Source organism: Natator depressus, chromosome 8 (genome assembly GCF_965152275.1).
Source record: "Natator depressus isolate rNatDep1 chromosome 8, rNatDep2.hap1, whole genome shotgun sequence".
Classification (NCBI taxonomy): domain Eukaryota; kingdom Metazoa; phylum Chordata; order Testudines; family Cheloniidae; genus Natator; species Natator depressus.
This window is the reverse complement of record NC_134241.1, coordinates 15,520,502-15,539,576: the sequence shown is the minus strand read 5'-3', so window position 1 is coordinate 15,539,576 and position 19,075 is coordinate 15,520,502. Positions and strand designations below refer to the sequence as shown.

At 42.0% G+C, this 19,075-nt stretch overlaps 1 protein-coding gene across 2 annotated transcripts in view; it reads left to right on the top strand.

The window, feature by feature from the left end:
- SHROOM1 (shroom family member 1) overlaps window positions 1–17,548 on the top strand; it is a 76,778-nt gene extending 59,230 nt beyond the window's left edge. For both annotated transcript variants that reach the window (XM_074960492.1, XM_074960493.1), the window contains 6 exons: window positions 3,430–3,500; window positions 7,534–8,214; window positions 11,050–11,667; window positions 12,178–12,331; window positions 13,866–14,138; window positions 16,099–17,548. In XM_074960492.1, the coding sequence (XP_074816593.1) occupies window positions 3,430–3,500; window positions 7,534–8,214; window positions 11,050–11,667; window positions 12,178–12,331; window positions 13,866–14,138; window positions 16,099–16,353 (2,052 nt within the window). In that variant the 3' untranslated portion in view covers window positions 16,354–17,548. The remainder of the gene's footprint in view (window positions 1–3,429; window positions 3,501–7,533; window positions 8,215–11,049; window positions 11,668–12,177; window positions 12,332–13,865; window positions 14,139–16,098) is intronic.
- Window positions 17,549–19,075: the final 1,527 nt, after the last annotated feature.

Sequence of the window (19,075 nt, the reverse complement as noted above, 5' to 3'; positions counted from 1 at the left end):
GAAAAAAAGGAGGATTTTGTGTTTGTTATTCTATAGGAAACCTCACAGTTGTTTGCAAATCGTATGTTTTGAGTTTGGTTGGAGGAACAGATTAGAAGAGAGAATATAAAATTAATTGTTTGGAGTTCTAAAAGCCATCCTACCAAAAATGTTTTAAAATCTTTTGTTTAATTAAATGACAATAATGGTTGTTAATTATTGGCATGCATAGTGCTTTGCAGACAAACTGTAGATTTTTCTTTTTTTTAAATGGAAAACAAATTGCTAATAAGTTTGCCTGGAGGTTGAAAACTTAAGTGCATTGCCATAGATAAAAGCTCTTACATGCTAAGTATTACATGCTCTTTCAGGGCTGGTAGAACAAACAGGGCTGGTAGAAATTTATCTGAAAAGTCCACAAGGAGAGATTTCTGGATTTTGAACCTGATTTGACCGTTAGGAGAGGAATTTGGGTGGGCTGCCAAGGAGGTAGAGGGGTAGCTTGCAAGCCTGCTGTATCCTAAGTGTCTATGAGGAAACTAGAAGAAACATTTTTCTCCCAGATAAGTCTTTTGAGGGAACACCTTTTAAGTGGTTTTTGCCCTGAAAAGCAAAGCCATATAGAAATCTGTGGGTTTCAGTTGACAGAATTAGTGCAAATATTTTATTTATGTATGTATTTATTTATGTTTGTCTGTCTCTTTTGGCTCTTATGAAGTCTTCCTTCCTATACCTGAGTTTCACTTTTGACTTTTTTAATTGAACCCAGATTTTCAAACTAAAACTCAGCAGAAACCGCTGAGCTTTGTCTAGTTATACATTGCAACTGTGCATCCTTCCCAATTTTCTCAAACCTCACACCCAGCCACTTAAAAAAACTGAAGATAGCTAGACAGATACTTTTGGATAGTTATCCTGATGAAATTAGATTTCCTGTTTTTCTCAGGTAGAAGAAGTCATGGACATGCAGACTGGCACAGGATGAATGTGTGTTCATCACTGTTTATTTAGAAATCTGTTTTATAGGACTGAGATTTCTGTTTCCTAGGTTGGTGGCTCTCCATTTGGTAGAAGAGAGAGAACCTTCCATGGATCCATCTCTTCTCATAATACGACTTCCCACACACTGTTTAGATCTCAAAATTACTAATTCTGGGATAGCAAGAAGGTCTCTGGGCTACTTAGGGTACCACAATTAAGAAAATAAAACAATGGTTCTCATCTGATACCTCAGATACTGTCGTGAAGAGCATGTGATATAGATATTTACATATATAGAACAACATTGCTTAGCTACCAACAGCCAGATCACCACACACCATAAAAGACTACAATGCTGAGTCTTTATGGATGGTTCCTTTTGCCCTTGCTCTTGACACAACAGCCTTGAGTTTAAATAATATGATGATGTGGCTTCTGGCAGACTCTAACACTTTAGAAGCCTGTTGGAACAGGTAAAATTGGCCATTTGCTTTATTTCCTACATGCTCAGCGAACATTGTCCCAGTGTGTCAAGGTTCCTCCCCCACTCTGAACTCTAGGGTACAGATGTGGGGACCTGCATGAAAAACCTCCTAAGCTTATCTTTACCAGCTTAGGTCAAAACTTCCCCAAGGTACAAAATATTCCACCCTTTTGTCCTTGGATTGGCCGCTACCACCACCAAACAAATACTGGTTACTGGGGAAGAGCTGTTTGGACACGTCTTTCCCCCCAAAATACTTCCCAAAAACCTTGCACCCTACTTCCTGGACAAGGTTTGGTAAAAAGCCTCACCAATTTGCCTAGGTGACTACAGACCCAGACCCTTGGATCTTAAGAACAATGAACAATCCTCCCAACACTTGCACCCTCCCTTTCCTGGGAAATGTTGGATAAAAAGCCTCACCAATTTGCATAGGTGACCACAGACCCAAACCCCTGGATCTGAGAACAATGAAAAAGCATTCAGTTTTCTTACAAGAAGACTTTTAATAAAAATAGAATTAGAAATAAGAAATCCCCCCTGTAAAATCAGGAGGGTAAATACCTTACAGGGTAATTAGATTCAAAACATAGAGAACCCCTCTAGGCAAAAACCTTAAGTTACAAAAAAGATACACAGACAGAAATAGTTATTCTATTCAGCACAATTCTTTTCTCAGCCATTTAAAGAAATCATAATCTAACACATACCTAGCTAGATTACTTGGATGGTTCCTTTTGCCCTTGCTCTTGACACAACAGCCTTGAGTTTAAATAATATGATGATGTGGCTTCTGGCAGACTCTAACACTTTAGAAGCCTGTTGGAACAGGTAAAATTGGCCATTTGCTTTATTTCCTACATGCTCAGCGAACATTGTCCCAGTGTCAGGGCAGAAATATGCACTTTTCAGTGCCAGAATTTGGAGGACAATATATATGTCAATATTTCTGGAAAAGACAGATAAGGAAAATAAACAGAGGCAAAGGGGAAAGAGAAGAGAGAGCCTTTTCCCCCCCCATTAGCGTCTTCTAGCTAATGGAACTGCCACTGAGATAAGAAACTGCCACCAAAGATGCCTATTTTCAGAACTGTAGACAAGCAAAGGTAGAGTCAATATTTTGTTCCTGTATTGTCTATCAGCATGGCAGGTGAAGATTAGCAGTCTATTTGATCATTCAACCTCATGTTCCCATGGCTGTAGCTTTGAATTTTTCAAACTGTGAGCATGTTCGAGCTTAGCCTTGTGAAGAGTAACCCAGAACAATACCTATGAAGGCCATGAATGGGTGGGTTACCTCTGGGTTGGAGGATAGACTAGATTCTCTGATAAGCAGAGGGGATTGATACACAGTTGAGAAGAACCTATAGATAATCAGTCTAGTGTGTGCCTAACTGACTGCCTCCTAGCCTGGAAAAATCCATCTATTTTGGATAGTTGAGGGATAATGGAATCAATTTGATTATGATGTATCTGTAGGATACCATTCACTGTAGTATCCAAGTGCAAGTAATAGCCACTATTATACACTGGGATGAGCTGGACAACTCACTAGAAGTCCCTTCCAATCCAAAAGATTCTATGATTCAACAACCATGAAACAAATTATTGACTGTCTGGGCTTCATTAGATTGTGGGGCAGGGTTGAGCACTGTGTAAAATTTCTCTACTTAGGCATGTAAAACGTACCTTCCTTGATACTCCTCCTGTCATGGAGAAGTGCTGGTAAAATCCCAATTTTGTTTGTAAATCTAGGAATCCTAACAAACATATATTTTTCTAAAGGGGAAAAAAACCTGATGCTAACGTGGGAGAGAATGATGGGAATTACATGACTGAAAGGAAACAAAACACTTAAAATGCTTAGTAAACTGCTACCTGAGCTATTGTTGAGTTTCCACCTTAGTAGGCTTGGGGAGGTGCTGAGTACACAAAAGCAATAAGAATTTACAATGCTGCTCAAGTTAAGTCTTCTGCGTTTTCAGGACCTTCATAGATGTACAACTTTCCCGGCATCATCAATTCAAGGTTGTGAAAACTATCCCAGCATCCCCAGGTAAAGTTGTGAGAACTACTCTACCCTCCCCAGATGAACATTGATTTAGAATTTTTTTCAAACGCTAGTGGCCAGCTACATTCACTATATTTCTTTGCAATACAGTAAATTTAATGTGATGTTAATTTTGATGCCCTATAATGTGATAGATTCCTAACTGAAGTCTGTTGTTTCCTAGTTTTTTTGGAAGTACAGGTCCTGCCAATGTTGGAAATAAACATGTGTTAGCTAGCAACAACAGTGTTTAAACACAGTTCTTGCTAGCAGGGTTCTAGAACGGTTTCCCTGACAAGCATGCACAAGGATTAGAAAGGTATTATTAAACCATGCTTCAGCCTAATCCCCACCCAAATACCCACATGGCTACTAACAAACATGTTTAATCTGTTGTCTCTCTTATGGCCTTGTTACAGAATTCTAGTTTAGTTCTCAGGCGTAAAACAGAATTTAAAAAAAACCTGGTCCCATGGCCCTTGTCTACAATGAGGTTTTTGTTTGTGGACACCTCTCACCATTGCTGTAGAACCAGTGCAACTCCACTAGTCCTAACAACTGTTCAGAGTGCGAGTGTAGCTCAGAGCAGGGTTGGATGCTCCTCCTGCTATTTACACTCAGAAATGCACCAGTGCTAAAGCAACAGTGGGAGAATTTGTGAAAATCCTGAATGTAGACACAGCCACTCTGTTAGACGAGTGCTGGTAAAACCCTGCTCCCATCAGCCATGTTTAAATACAGCTATTTCTAGCATGGCTTCAGTCTTTGTGTGGACAGGGCCTAAGTAGAGAGACTTTTCATTGAGTGGTAATTCAGGCACCTGTAAAGTGGTCTGATATATGAATCCATGAACTTCCGTAGCCCCTCAGACTGACACTGGTATCATATAATTCACAGCGCTTCAGTTGAAACCCGACACATCAATGAAGGAGGCTCTTCCATGCTAATAAAATGCAGTGTTGCATTTTCAGCAAGGAAGCGCTGTCATTTTAGGGTGGATGTTCCCAAAAGAAATGGATAGTATCATCATGGCCTTAATAATTGCCAAAGTTGGGGAAAATCTACCTCAGAAACTTGTAAATGTAGAGTCTGATCCTGAGAGGTGTGGAGTATCTGCAACTCCCATTTGAAGCCGCTGGGGTTGTAGGCCCTCAGCACTTCTTGGGCCCCAAATGTACAAAATACTATTTAGAGATTTTAATCTTTTAAAAAAGATCATGGAGGAAATCATGCTTAGTTCAGAGACAAAAGGATTGCAGACATTAAAAGCACTGCTTATTTTCAAAGCACTTACCTTATATTAGCTATTCCTCACAACACCTCTGAGGTACAGGAGAGGCGTTCTCTCTATTTTATAAGTGGGGAGACCAAAGCACAGAGGTGATTAGACTTAACCAATGCCTCAAAAGGAGTCAGTGGCAGAGAAATCTGGAGTTTGATCCCCCAGCTCTGTGCTTTTCCCTCCGTTCCAAGCTACCCCTCAGTCTGAGGTTTTTTAGTGAAGGTTGTGAGGGATCACAATCCCTCCCTGTATCACAGGGGTGCTGTGGGGATCAGTTAGTTAATATTTGTACAACACTTTAGAGATGAAAAGTGCTATACACGTGCCAAGTTGTTGTTGTTATTATTAGGTTAAGCCCGACGTCCTCATCCAGTTTTCAGTCTGTCCTTACCTTGTTATGGGGAGTTTTATCTGAGTAAAAACTGAGTGAAAACAAAGTAAGGGCCACAGGATTTAGTCCTTTATTATGCATTTGGCTGTAGGGAAATAGACTTCAATACAGCTGTCTTTACTCTGCTTCTTTTATTTACCCTTTTTCTATTTAGCCTTTGTGCTGCCTACGTGGCGATGGCTGAAATAATGATATCTTATTTCCCAGTTACGAAGATCCAAAAGGGAGGGACGGGGGTTGCTTTTTGAGAAGTGTTGGTTAAAGGCAGCAACTCTGTGCTTTTGCCACCAGGGACTGCTGTAGCAGCGCAGAAAAGGCAATATTGCCTGGCAGTCTGCTCTGAAATGCTGAGTCGCTTCCAACCTCCACGTGATGTTAGCCAGGCATAATACAGCCACTGCCCCACAGAGATGCATCTCCCGTCTAAAGGCTTTTACCTGAAGAGAGATCACTTCAGGGCCTGCTCCTGAGGTGTGGAGCTTTAGTGGGAGTCGCAAGTGCTCAGCACTTCTCTGGTTCTTCTCAGTGATCCTACAATCCCACATCCTTAGAATAGGGTTATTTATTCCCCAAATCATTTTCTTTCCTTTTAGGTAGCCTTCAAAATCATTTTTGCCTTTTTGTGGAACAAAAAAGGTGTAAAATGTACACAAAATATGCATGAAAAGGGCTGGAAGATCTTTACAGTAAAAGACTCCATATTGCAAACCACCATAGCTTCCCCTCTTTTCTCACTTGAGTGCATAGCTCCACCATCTGATCTCTGCCAAAAACAGCACCTAAAGGGTAGGCCAGACCTGTCCACAGAAGAACAACATAGAGATCCTGTCAGAATGCTTAAAGCATGGAGTTTATATACATTTTTAATAAATATTTACATAGAAAAGCTCCTAGTACTTTAATCCAATATCGCTTGCCTAGAAGAATTGGTAGAGGAACAATCAAGTCTTGCTTCAACCAAAAAAATGACACCAAAAGCTGCTTGTTAATACCCACCATTAGGACTCCCATTGTTTTGGCCATTCTATGTAGTGGGGCTGCTTGATACAGGGTAGCCTGTCTCAGCAGGACTTCAGTGGTCTGTCTGAGATTCCTGATTCAGGTGGAGCAGCTTCACTTCAGCAGATTATTTTTGATGCAACTGGAAGTGTGGGTGAGTCCATGTGTGGTCAGAAACTCTTAATACAGGGCAAGGGAATATGGGAGAGGAGGGAAATCCTGTAGGGACCGATTGTGCTGGCTATTAATTCAGGTGACTAAGTTCAGGTTTCATTGTACTACATTTATAGAGGAAGCCATGGCCTCCTACTGTACAATAATATCTCCCTCTACCTCCCAACCCACCAAGTTCTGCCACTGTGCCACATAATACTGACGCTGTGTTCTGCTGAACCTTGGTGGCAAATCCAAACCTGTCAGTGAAACTGGTGCAGATTTACTATGTTTGGATATTACTTGCTCCGAAAGATGAGAGCAGATTATCTTGCAGGCCTCACATGTGTGCCTTTCCTGCTTGTTGGAGAGTTCCAGTTGTCCCAACGTGTGTACTGTGTTAATGTAATACTGACCCTGCTGACAAGAAGGATCTCATTCCCCCCAGACAGGAACTGGCTAACTTCAAGGCATTTATCCAGAAGTTACCCAGCTTCTGGCAACCATTCTATTTTATAATCCCATTTGAAGTTGGTTTTTTCCCCATTATTACCCATTACCTACCACTTTCTTCTCGTAATAACTACAGTTGCTGCATTTACCCTGCAGTCCAGGTCTCTCACTCTGGCATTTCGTCACTCAGGCCCAAGGAGTCTCTGACATGTCTACAGTGCTTGTCTTAGGGCTTGTCTCCACAGAGACTTAGTGCACAGCAACCCAGGCTGTGAAAATGGAGTGCACTCACCTGCTGCACACTACATGGAGTGCATCAAAGTGCACAGTGGAATTTTCCGTGTGCGTCAGCAGGGTCCACACAGCTATAAATTTACACCCCATCTTGCTGTTTGCTGCATCTCCATGTAAACACACCCTTAGGTTGTGGAAGAAAGGGATGAAGTAATTGTGCCATCCTGTCATGATGCTGTCTCAATATGAGATCATGCTGAGTCATAATACAACAGCATCACACTGATACAATGCCATGACTCAAACTTTACAATACAACGTCGGGCTGACACACTCTTCAACCCTGATTGACAAAATGATTTTTCCAGCAATTGAGTATCATTGGTGGGTCTAGACTACAAATGCCGGCTCAAGGTCTTGTGAGGTTTGTATTTTACCTGCATTAAATAGTTCCATATAATAAATAAAATGCCTCCAAAGGGTGGCGTTAGTAATTAACTAATGTGAAATATGATTTGAAACTTTAGCTTTCCATCAAAGAATGAAGTTGACTTGGTGGAGGAAAAAGACTGTGTTAGAGATGAAAAACAGCGAGTCTGCACAGCCAGAGGAAGGGGAAAGTCTATGGAAGAAATTGGAATTTCAGAAACTGTAAGACTTTCATTGTTGAGCCAAAGCACAGATCAGCTTCATCACATGAAAAGCCTGCACATCTTGCCAGTGCCTGGACTTGAACATGGTAAAAACAGCTCAGCTGCAAACCATCAAAGTGATCTGCACAGCACCAAGTCTGTATCAGGAAATCTGCCCAGACAAACAAATACTGAAGTTGCGGGGCTCAAGAGATCAGATACAACGGTCCAAACACTTGGAAGGCTTCCTAGCACAACAAAGCCCTATGGCATTTCCTTAAGTACTGAAAATCTATCCCCATGGTGTGTATCCTCCCTGGGCACATTGCAATCTCCACTATTACATTCAGAGTCTCCTCTTCATTCTCCACTGGCCCTGTCTTCTGTGGAAGAAGACAATGTTTTCTTTAATGACTCCGTCACCAATGGCTTAGAAATAACATCAAAGCCTTCCTGTCTCTATGGACAAAGTGATACTTTAGTTTCAAGGACAGACATGCCAGAATCTCTCCTGACTGTATTGTCTTTGCAAGTTGCCTTGGAGGGAAAGCAAAGTAAAGCAGAACAAAAAGCCAGGTAACCTTTCTGTTTCTAAATTATTGCTCTGTTGACATGTGATCTTCAAAATAATCACAGTACAAAACCATACCAAGCAGAAAGGACAGGCGGCCATATCTCTATGCCTATCTCTACAGCCTTCCTCCGTGCTCCCTCTTCATAAGACTCCATTCAGTTATCACAGATTTTTAGATAGAGTTAAAAATAGTGTCTGTGAAAAAGCCATTGTATATAATAAACTCATTAAGAAATTTGAATGGCCAGAGATCCAGATAGTTTGGCCATTTATGTGTAACTAATTTGTGCATTAATGCAACCACGAATTTGGTAATTGCATGTGCAAACATCATGATCACTTGGATGTGCAATAACATGCATACACAAAACAAACAGTACTTGCACATGCAAACTGGCTGCAGAAACTACAAATGTTTTGTATGTTCATCCGTGCACCTAAGTTGTTACAAAATCTGGATGTAAAGGTACTTTAAAAAGATGGCTGTGGTTATTCTATATAGCAAATGCAGTATGACTACAATTATTTATTCCCTATAGTCAGTAGCCTCTGCCATCAAAGTTTCTGTTTTAAGTGCTACATCAAAGCCCAAAACTTTAGGAGGAAACCAGCACAAAAGGAGAAGCCTTGACCCCTGAGACTACTGACTGAATGGATTAAATAAATGTTTCGCTTTTATCTCCAAAACAAGTGTTACTCCCCACCCCCACCCCAAAACACAGCAGCAACCCACAAAACCTCAATAGCTGCATGTACCAGGATTGTTGCCTCCTGATCGCCTCCTCACGGCCAGCCCAGGCTCCAATGCGGCTTACCTCTGGTTTCCCCTCTTCAGTCCCCTTAAGACTCCCACACAGTCTTTTTTGTGGCTAACACCCTCCTCCCCCCAAGTCTGAAGTTTTGGTATATAATAGAAAGAGCACAAAATAATCCTCAAAATTAAAACCATCTCCCCAACCCAAACGTTTATACTCAGCTCTGGCCCTTCTACCACACAGAGCTCTTTTCCTATTATATCCCACTCTGCTCCTCACGAAGCCCTCACTCTTGGCCCTTCCCAGCAGGAGCACAGCCTTCTGGCCCTGGCTTCCTTCTTCTGTCAGCATCTCCCCTGTTCTCAGGGAGAAGGCAGCATATATACTGCCCGCTTTCAGAGAGCTTCTCCTAGTTGGCTGGGAGAGAGGGGAGCCCTGCCTCACACTACACTTCAGGGCTCCTGGTCCCAGGCCCTTAAAGGGACAGTGTCCTGGGTTTTTCCTCTCATCCAACTACTCATTCCCCATTACTGCTTTGACCATTTCCTGAGCCTTAGTTTAATTGTTTCTGGAACAGGGTTTTCTTGCCCCTTTCAGGTTTAAAGGGCCAGCATGCTCAGCTACACCGAACAATTTCCCCTTTGCCTATTGCCTTCTGCTTCCATATCTGCATTCAGCCCATTTAAAAAGAGAAATATATTAACCGGTCAGCTGTTATACCTCTCCTTTAATAAAGAGTTAGAATTAGAAAATGAGTGTTGTTTATGAAGAACAGATCGAGGGAGTGGCTACCTAAACTCAGGTGATACTTTCTGGGTTAGAGGGCACTTGCTGCAGAAATAAATAGAAGGTACACAGTAAAGTTTCTTCCATTCACAATACTGTAGCTGGGTCACAAAAACTGTTCTGGAGAAAATACTTGGGCGGCAGCGGGAGGTTCCCTTCACTACAGGGGCAAAGTCTAATCCTGATTTTCTGAACTCTGGTGAATCAAATCTCTGGATAGTTCAGTTATGCCTCTTGAGGCTGCACTGTTTGAAGCGCCAGTCCTCAATTACAGAAGCAGATCTCCCTTGTCAGTCAGTTCCTGTGGCATTTAGGAGCTAAGCAAAGCAACAGCACTGCAGCGCCTAAGAGATCAGCAGGAATTTAGCTCCAAGCCTGTGGAGCTGGGCACTCAGCTGAACTGCAGCTCTCAGATATTTAAATATACAGTTTTACAAAGCTTTCAGATTTCACAAAGACATTAGTAAAATTGGGGGTGTTTTACACATGCCCGTGAAACTATTATGAATGGACCAAATTTTCTAGCTAACGGCATTCAGTGGGAACAAAGCAAGAAGGTGCTCTGAAGGAAAAACCATACTCCACTAAATGCATCATCAATGTATCCGATGGGAATGTACACCCTAGTTGAGCTCCTAAGGAAGGTGGGGAATGGGGTTGGGCTCCTAATGTCTGTTCAGGGAGGAGACAACCCCTTCTTCTCCACCTCCTTTACCCTCATATTAGGGGAGGGCAATGGGGTGCCAGTAATAGTGCTGGGACAAGGTTAAAGGTGTTGTGGGGGCTGACAGCAGCCCTCCACCAGTACAAAGAAAAGATGACCTGCACTGGACAAGTTATTGCAGCTGGTTCCCAGATGCGTTAATAAAGTTGCGCCCTTAAACCACATTCCTGGTATTTTGTCTGTTCTCCTGTGGCGTCTGGCACAATGTGATAGCAAGCAGTGCCGCAATGGCTCTGCTTCCTTGTGTATTATGCATTCATCTCAAGGAGTCAGTGTACAACGGGGTTTTTAAATGTTTTCAAAGTAGGCGTAATGCAAACGGATGGAGCTGGAAATGGGAGACTGCATATTAACTGAGGACCCCAGAAATGTGAGGGCCTATACAATTAGCACATATCTAGCATTGGCCCTGCCCTGTGGCCCGCAAGCACAGTGAGCACTTACCACAGATTCAGAAGCTCTGAGACTTTGAAAAAGGCAGCCATGAAAATATCTATGCCCTGATCTGCCAGAACTTCTGGTGGAGCAGTGAACGTCCACAGTGAATGCAACTTCTTTCTTCTTTCCTGTAGACACCAGATTCCTGAGAAAGAGGAATCCAGTCTTGGAGGTCGGCATGAGGAGAATAAAGACAGTAGTACAGTTGTGAATTCATGTTGTCCAGATGTCAAGGAACTAACTCCTGAAATCCCTATCCTGTTCCCTAGAAGAGGAGACAATGAAGAGACTCAGGTGGAAAAAGAATACAGTGTAAAATCTCTGGTTGGCAAGGCTTCAAAGGGAACCCCACGGCAGCAATTAGAGTCAAATAATATTGCACTTTCCCAGGAAAAAATAAATTGCCACACAGCATCATCAGCTCAGTCCGAGCAAGGAGATCAAATCAGTAGTTCAGCCTTAAATGAAAAAGCAGTGTACAACAGCCAGAATTGTGTCCTGCCAGAAAAGGAGACAGACTTTCCTAAAAGGAGACTGAAATCCCCTGAAGACCAGAGATATGAAGAACTTGCTATGGAGATCATTGCCACAGACAATTCTCTGGCTGATATCCTCATCCCTCGTCCTACTAGAAAAACTGCTCTAGACCTCCTGGAGGGCCTTTTTCCTGTTAACATTTCAATTTCTGACAGATCACACCGGAATAAGGGAGCTAGGATGAGAGAAGAGGTGCAGCCTGTCCTGGAAAATGAGTAAGTAGTTTGAGATTACATATTCCTTTCTGTCTCAATGTATATTTGTCTCCTTCATTCACTGGAGCATCAGAATACCTGGGGGTTCTGTTTTTTTAAATCAGCAACAAATTCTGTGGCCCATCTTCTGGTTGTCACACCAAGGAAGGTCTAAGGAAATAGTCATAGCTGTACATAAGAAAGAGAGGTAGAATTCTGACTGGGAAATAGGGCCCTGAATAGCTATGCTAGTGCCCTGGATGGATTTCTTTTTTGTATCACATGCAATGTGCCAGACTGGAAATGTTTTCATGAGAGATCCCAAAGTAGTTCTGGAGTTATTAGAAGGGAACATGATAATTCTTGGCTGTCAGAAATCTTATGCTCCAGATATTTTCAAAGGTTAGAATATCCCTGAGTGGGGGGGAGGGGAAATGATTCTGGATAATCTAGAAACACATGTGAATAGGAACCACATTGTTCATGAACTAGGCTCTAAACATTTGTTAATATGTTTATTTTCCGCTTCAGGAGCGGGAAAAGTATTGACGGTCCAACAGAACCATGTTCTGAAACTGATCACAGTGCAGGTCCGAGTACAGAAGATCCCAATTCTAACATGAACCAAATCCTAATTGAGAACAGAGATGGCTCAAATGACCTTGATGACATCACTTCCAAGAAAGTAGGTATATGAATGTGAAAAGGACTGTGTGGATCTCCTTACAGTAACTAAGATATTGTCATACATTTGGTATATGTACTGTTAGAGAAAGCACTTTTATCAACATACTTTAACACCATATCAGTACTTCAAAGTCCATTGAGACTTTCTGGGCCAAATTCATCTTTATTATAACTCCATTTAAAGTCATGATGAATTTGGTATATTGATTGTAACTGGTAAATTCTGTCCTGTTTTATTCATCTGCCAAAGACATCCACTGGGAGAGTGATCAGGGATAGACTCTGAGCTGAACGCTTCCTTGCAAAACTAGCTTCTGTACACTAGCTGATTCACAATTGTACAGTATTTGAGACCAGATCTGAACCCTAAATTGATTACATCTGGCAATCTAAGTGAAAGATGATCTTTACATTTAGGGGACTGGCAGCAGTTTCTGTTGATAGCATCTGTCTATTGGCTTTCACATGTGCAGAGAAAAAAAAGATTAAGCTTAGACTATGATTCCTAAAGCAGAAATACTGTGCTTCTTTAAAAATAATCCATATCACTCTTCAAAAGAATTAAGCTTGTTAGTTGTAGAAATATGGCCAAATGAATTATAATCTGCCTACTTAAAATTCTTCCTACGGTGGATGTGGTATTCTTCCCTACGCACTGTTTAGCGGCTGCTCCCTTCTATGTCAGAGTTGGCTGCATTTCAATGAAAGTTGATGTGATCCTTCTCCCACTCTCATCTCTGAGCCTTCTTTCATGCTGCCCACTGTGCATGGTACACCCTCCCCAAATCTGTTCACCAACCTACCTCCCTTGCCTCATTCAAATCCCCCCACAGAATTCAGTTCTGTTATATTGACTACAGGAAGTGAGTTGAATTAGCTTTTAATGGAACCATCACACTGTGTCCATGTATTACTGAGTAATTATATGCTCTTAATACTATAACCCTTATCCTCCTTCCTTTTTTTGCCTGTAAGGGCATGTCTACACTTACCTCCGGAGCGATCGATCCAGTGAGGGTCGATTTATCGTGTCTAGTGAAGACGCGATAATTTGACCGCCGAGCGCTCTCCTGTCAACTCCGGTACTCCACCAGGGTGAAAGGCGCAGGTGGAGTCGATGGGGGAGCATCAGTTGTCGACCTACTGCAGTGAAGTAGCTCTAAGTACATCAACTTCAGCTACACTATTTTCGTAGCTGAAATTGCGTAACTTAGACCGACTTAACTAGCCCCCACCCCCCCGTGTAGACCAGGCCTTAATTACCCTTGCCAGGTATGTTATGCAAACTCTTTGGCTTTATTGAGGCAACTACCAGACTTTCACTCTTGGGGGTGAAAATAATAATATAATTTATAAAGTCATTGGAACTTGTTTGTAACTGTCTTTTGTACAGGCTTGAAAGTATTAAAAAAAAAAAAAAAAGTTTAAAATCTGGAGGAGACAATCTGTGGAAAAAGCCAGTGTCTGTAAGCAGTTTGGATTCTGGGAGTTAGTAACAAAGTTTCCAATTTTTTTTTTTATTTCCCCTGCAGAAGGAACTTATTTCTAGCATCCAATCCAAACTGCAGACCCTCTGGGAAGAAAGGGAACTTGTCCTATCCGAAACCAAGGAGTATGCTCTGCGTGGCAAAGAGCTAGAGGTAATGGTACAAGATGTCTGCAAGCCCAATGAGTATGAGCGCTACCTGATGTTCATTGGTGATCTGGAAAAGGTAGTGAGCCTGCTGCTCTGTTTGTCCAGCCGCCTCGCTCGAGTCCAAAATGCCATGAGGAAAATCAATGAGAATACAGATGCTGAGGAGAAGGTGAGTCACAAAAGGATTGGAGATTTAGCCTCTTTATTTCTTTCACACTTATCTTTCAAGATGGACCTTCACTGGATCCATTTCTCTGTCTCAGAACTCTATAGAGTTCTGGATAAAATTAGATGCAGATCTGAACCATGGCTGGCTTTGCCAGTAGTAGTTAATAATTGGCTTAGCGTATTTCCATGGCAGAGAAAGAGTGAGCCTCACAAACGATAATTGCTCAGTGGAGGAAAAGTTAGGCTCCTACCTTCAGCAGGAGTGCAAGGTGGTGATGGGAACAGGTAAGCACTGTGTAGATGCTGAACTATAGTTGCGGCTTTTGAAACTGTCAAAAAGGGACTGGGGATCTGGGAAGCCACTTAAACTTCTCCTGTTGGTCTAGAACAAAATCCTGTATTCCAGATTTTTTCCACTGAGGATCATTTCTTCTGAGTTTGGAAATCCTATTTAACACAATGGCCTTGTCTTCACTAGGGGGAAAAAAGTGTGTTCCAAACTGGAGGTGAATTCCCCCGGAGTCTTTAACTCAACCTGCTAACTCATGTGAACACCACAAATTGCCTTGTCTTCAATAGGAATTTAACTTAAGTTAGCTAACTCAAGTTAGAAGCACTGCTTTTTTTTTTCCATAGTGTAGACGAAGCCATTATGTCCTAAGAGATACTTTATTCTGCTGTCCTTGTTAAATAAGGCGTGCCCCTTTCCATAATACTACCCACATGGCGGATTTCCAAATGTGGAACAAGTCGAGCACAGAGTTCCTTCTGTGATCTTACCCCCATGAGCAGCGCTGCTCCTTTTCTGCAGAGCTTTGAATTCTTGTGGGTCATTTTTCTTTACATTATCAAATGCATACAATCAATCCAAATTCAGAAACTCACCACCAGAATCTTATCATGTGATGCCCCCTGGAGATTCAGAATATGTCTGCCCTGGAGTTGAGCTCATGGCAGCAAAAGTGGTTTTAGACAATATTTTAAATTGGTTTTGGCTAACACAGCTTAAAACAAGGTGACGCCTGGCCTCTACTCTTCAGCCAAAGCACATTTAAGCTGTTAGCTGAACTGGTTATAGATGTTCCCAGCGAACAGTTAATTTCTAGTGGGGTAGTTCGCCTAAACCAGCTGCACTGAGAGCTCTTCACATTAGTTAGGGTACTTTACTCAGGACTTTGGATAAAGTGCTCTAAAGCCTTGTCTACAATTTTTACAAAAATCTCCAATCGTTCAGCTGCACAAGCTTTAGCAACATTGGGAGCCCTCGCCTCTCAGGCGCAAACAGCCCTGTTTAGCATGGAGTTGATTAGACTTGTTCTGAGCAGGTTTAAATGATATGGTACTGAGAACGTCCCACATTGCTAACCTTACTAAAACCGGTCCAGCTGAACTAGTGTTTGCAATGGTGGAAATGTTAAAATTCCCTAATGTAGGCCAGGCTTAAGCAAATTAATATATACTGTTTTAAAAGCCATCCTCGCTTAGTAGGTACTCTTGTTTAGCAGGTTACTCTCTTCCAGGTACATTAATAGTTATAGTTTATTTTTTTATATAGTTTATTATTACTAATAATAATTTGTTATGCACTGACACTATATTTGGCTCTGTTCAGGCCACAAATAAAACACTTTGTGCCCTAAAGGTTTTACAGTCTACACAAGACAGATGCAGGGTAGACCTGACACACAGAGATAATTAGGATTTTAAATATATTATTACTACCTTTGACTTGCTTCCTGTGGGCAACATAAAAGAAGTGAATCTTGATGGGATTTGCCAGGCACCTTTACCATGCAAGCCATAAGGGACAGTAATGCAGTCTAGGAGAAGCCATCCAGAATCTAAAGCCACAAGGGGAAGTAATTAAGTTTAATACACTGTGGCTCCGGAATGAAGATCTAGAGTCTGTCAGAAATTATTGATTTTCATGGTGTACGCTGCTTTTGCTTTTTCCCTACTAGCAATCATTACATGAACGGCACAACCTCCTGTCTAGACAGCGGGAAGATGCAAAAGATCTGAAAGAGAACCTGGATCGCAGGGAAAGAGTGGTTTCTGGTATCCTTTCCAAATACCTGACTGACCAGCAACTCCAGGACTACAAACACTTTGTTCAAGTGAAGACCTCTTTACTGATTGAGCAGAAAGACCTTGAGGAGCAGATTAAATTTCTCGAGGAGCAGCTGGAGAGCCTAGAGAAGAGCATCCTTCTCTGAGCCACATCAACAGGCCATCCACTTCCAGGAATGGAGGATTCGGGCATTGTGTTGGAACGTCGTACATATTCACTGCATTGCTGCTAAGACATGAACATGGATCAGTTTGATGAATTCCTACTAGTGTCATAGTGTTGATAAGTGCTTAGATGGTCTAGGGACATGTTGGAAGGGTTTTTCCTCTTTGGATGAGCTGAATGACAAAATCTTACAGTATGTAGCAGATTGCATCTTGAAAATGACTGATGAGACGTGTCACCCTTATTAATTTGACATTTTCCCTTCTCCCTGTCATCTGCCCGTTTCCAGACTGACATCATCTCAATAAAAGACTCATAAAAATATTTCCTCTTTGTGGGTGGGTTGAATATTCAAAATAAGAAATTATGTGGGTGTTTGAATTGTGAATTAAAGAGAGGATAAACAACTCCAAAGCACAATGCCATGGGCCACTTAGTGAAACTCCTCTGACAATTTAATGATAGCTGTCCCCGGTTAATACCTTCAAGTGACATATAATAATGGAACATATTGTCACGGGAATAATACTGAACTCTTTTAATCAGCAATAAGCCCCCCGGCCTTTTGTGACTCTGCAGCTGTAGAATGCAATGGCTATTTCATCTGAATCTGGGTGGGATGTTCAACAGAAAACTCACGAGGACTGCAAGAAGAGCTGTGGGCATGGGTTCCCGCAGGCCACAGAGAAGTATTTAGTGGTGAAGTTGACATAAAGGGATGCTCTCAAAAATGGTAAATCCAAAAATTGCACCTACCCTCGCTATCTGCAAACTCCACGCAGTGCTTCCTAGGTGACTGTTTTTCAAATTATTGCTACACTGTTTGTTTGTTTTTCTTCACTTAGTGCCAATCACCCAGCACTTATTATGGACCCTGCCATGAAAAACCACTGTGCTGTGATACAAAGTGGTTGAATTTCAAAGAGTTTTTGTAAACCATGAGTACAAAAAAAAAAAAAAAAGGACTTTAAAAGGCGGGGAAAGTTACTTGACAATGTCCTTTTAAAATAATGTGTATTGAAGGTCTTTCAAGTGGTATTACTGTATTGAAATTGTTTCATTTAGTACTCCTTTACCACTAGATAGATACTCCTTTATCACTAGGTGTATCAGCTGTAGGTTCCCTGAACATCAAATGAGAAGTTCACGAATCTAACTGGAGCTTCTTCCAGATCTAGGCAAGAGCGGAAGGCAGGTCTTGATGTTTTCACAAGTGACAGAAGTCACCAACATTTGTTATACTGAGAAAGGGAGACAATTTTATCCCCTGCATCAGAAAGAAAGGCTCCTTGGGTCTGATGCAGCATAGAAAACGTTCATGGTTGATGCCCATAGAACTTTCATACATGCACAGCCAGTGTTCATAGAACCGTGTTGCAAATAAATCTCACTATTAATTATCATCCTTTATTTCCCCCTACCAAATATTGTGGGGGTTTTTCCTTCAGAGCCTTGAGGTTTCCCTCTCCACTTATACATACTGCTTCCCACCATTAAATACTTCACTCAATCACAGGCGGAGGTGGTTCTCTGGGACTGGCCAACCCTCATACCTGCCAGCGGAGGTTACTAAAGCATGAACACAAGATACCCCCTCTGCCACCAGACTGAGCAAGTTCCCACTCCTAGAGGTCATGATTTCTGATCCTCCATATTACACTGCCCCCAAAACCCTCCACCCCTCCCCCTTTCCTGATTTGCTCCAGCTTTATCTGCTTTTCTGGGATCAGCTGCAGTGTGGTGGCATTCTTCTATGTTGGCACTTCAGTAAGGGCATACTAAGAACAAATTATGTGAGATAGCCCTGCACGCAAGGTGATTCCCCTTGCCCCCCACCTACCTGCCTTTGTTAGCAGTAATGAAAAGGTTAATCTTTATTTTGTAGAATTGATATCAGTAATAAAATCTGTTCCTCTTGGCTCATTTTGAACAAAAGTCCTCCAGATCCGGAGGTGAGATGAGTAATTAAAAAAGACATGTTCTCATTATTTTTCAGTTCTTGCCTTGTCACATAACTTGCTGAATGTGAGGGTTGTCTGGTTACTTAGTATGCAGCTGTACAATAAATGGAACCACGGTTCGATACAGCCCAGACACCAACGAAATTGTGCTCGAAGAGGCACTGGTCTTCTCAGAGGGAATTGCTTTTAAAGCTTAGCTTGCATGCGGGTTTCACAACACAGAGTGAAAAATACCCTGTCAGTGATACTACGAACAGCCTTTGCTGCTATAATAAGCCTTGCCTTCAGTTCTTGAAAGTCTGTGACACACGTACTGTATGCTGCCTGTCTTTTAAATGTATTTCGTATAAGGCACAGAACTGCTTGGCCTAGGAAGCAGACAGCAGTGAGCTGAAACCAAATAACTTAAAGTTTACAACAGAATATTTATTTCACAGTCAAGAGAGCTCGATGTCGCCATCTTCCAGAAACACCCACAACCAGGAGAGAGCCAGGGGCAAGGAAAGCTCAGCGAGGACCCCTGAGGAGTTTTACTCATACTTCCAACATGGGAGCTGGGGCGGGTTTTGAGCCTCCCCCACAGAACAGTCAGGTGGCTCAGCTCCAGATGACCTACATGGATTGATGGGAATCCACTGCAGGCCAGGGCCATCTGTACAAAAGCTTACTACTGCCCATCTTCCTGGAGCTCTTCCCCTGCAATCTTCTAAAGGAGTGTTCCACAGCACAGAAGGGGCTTAA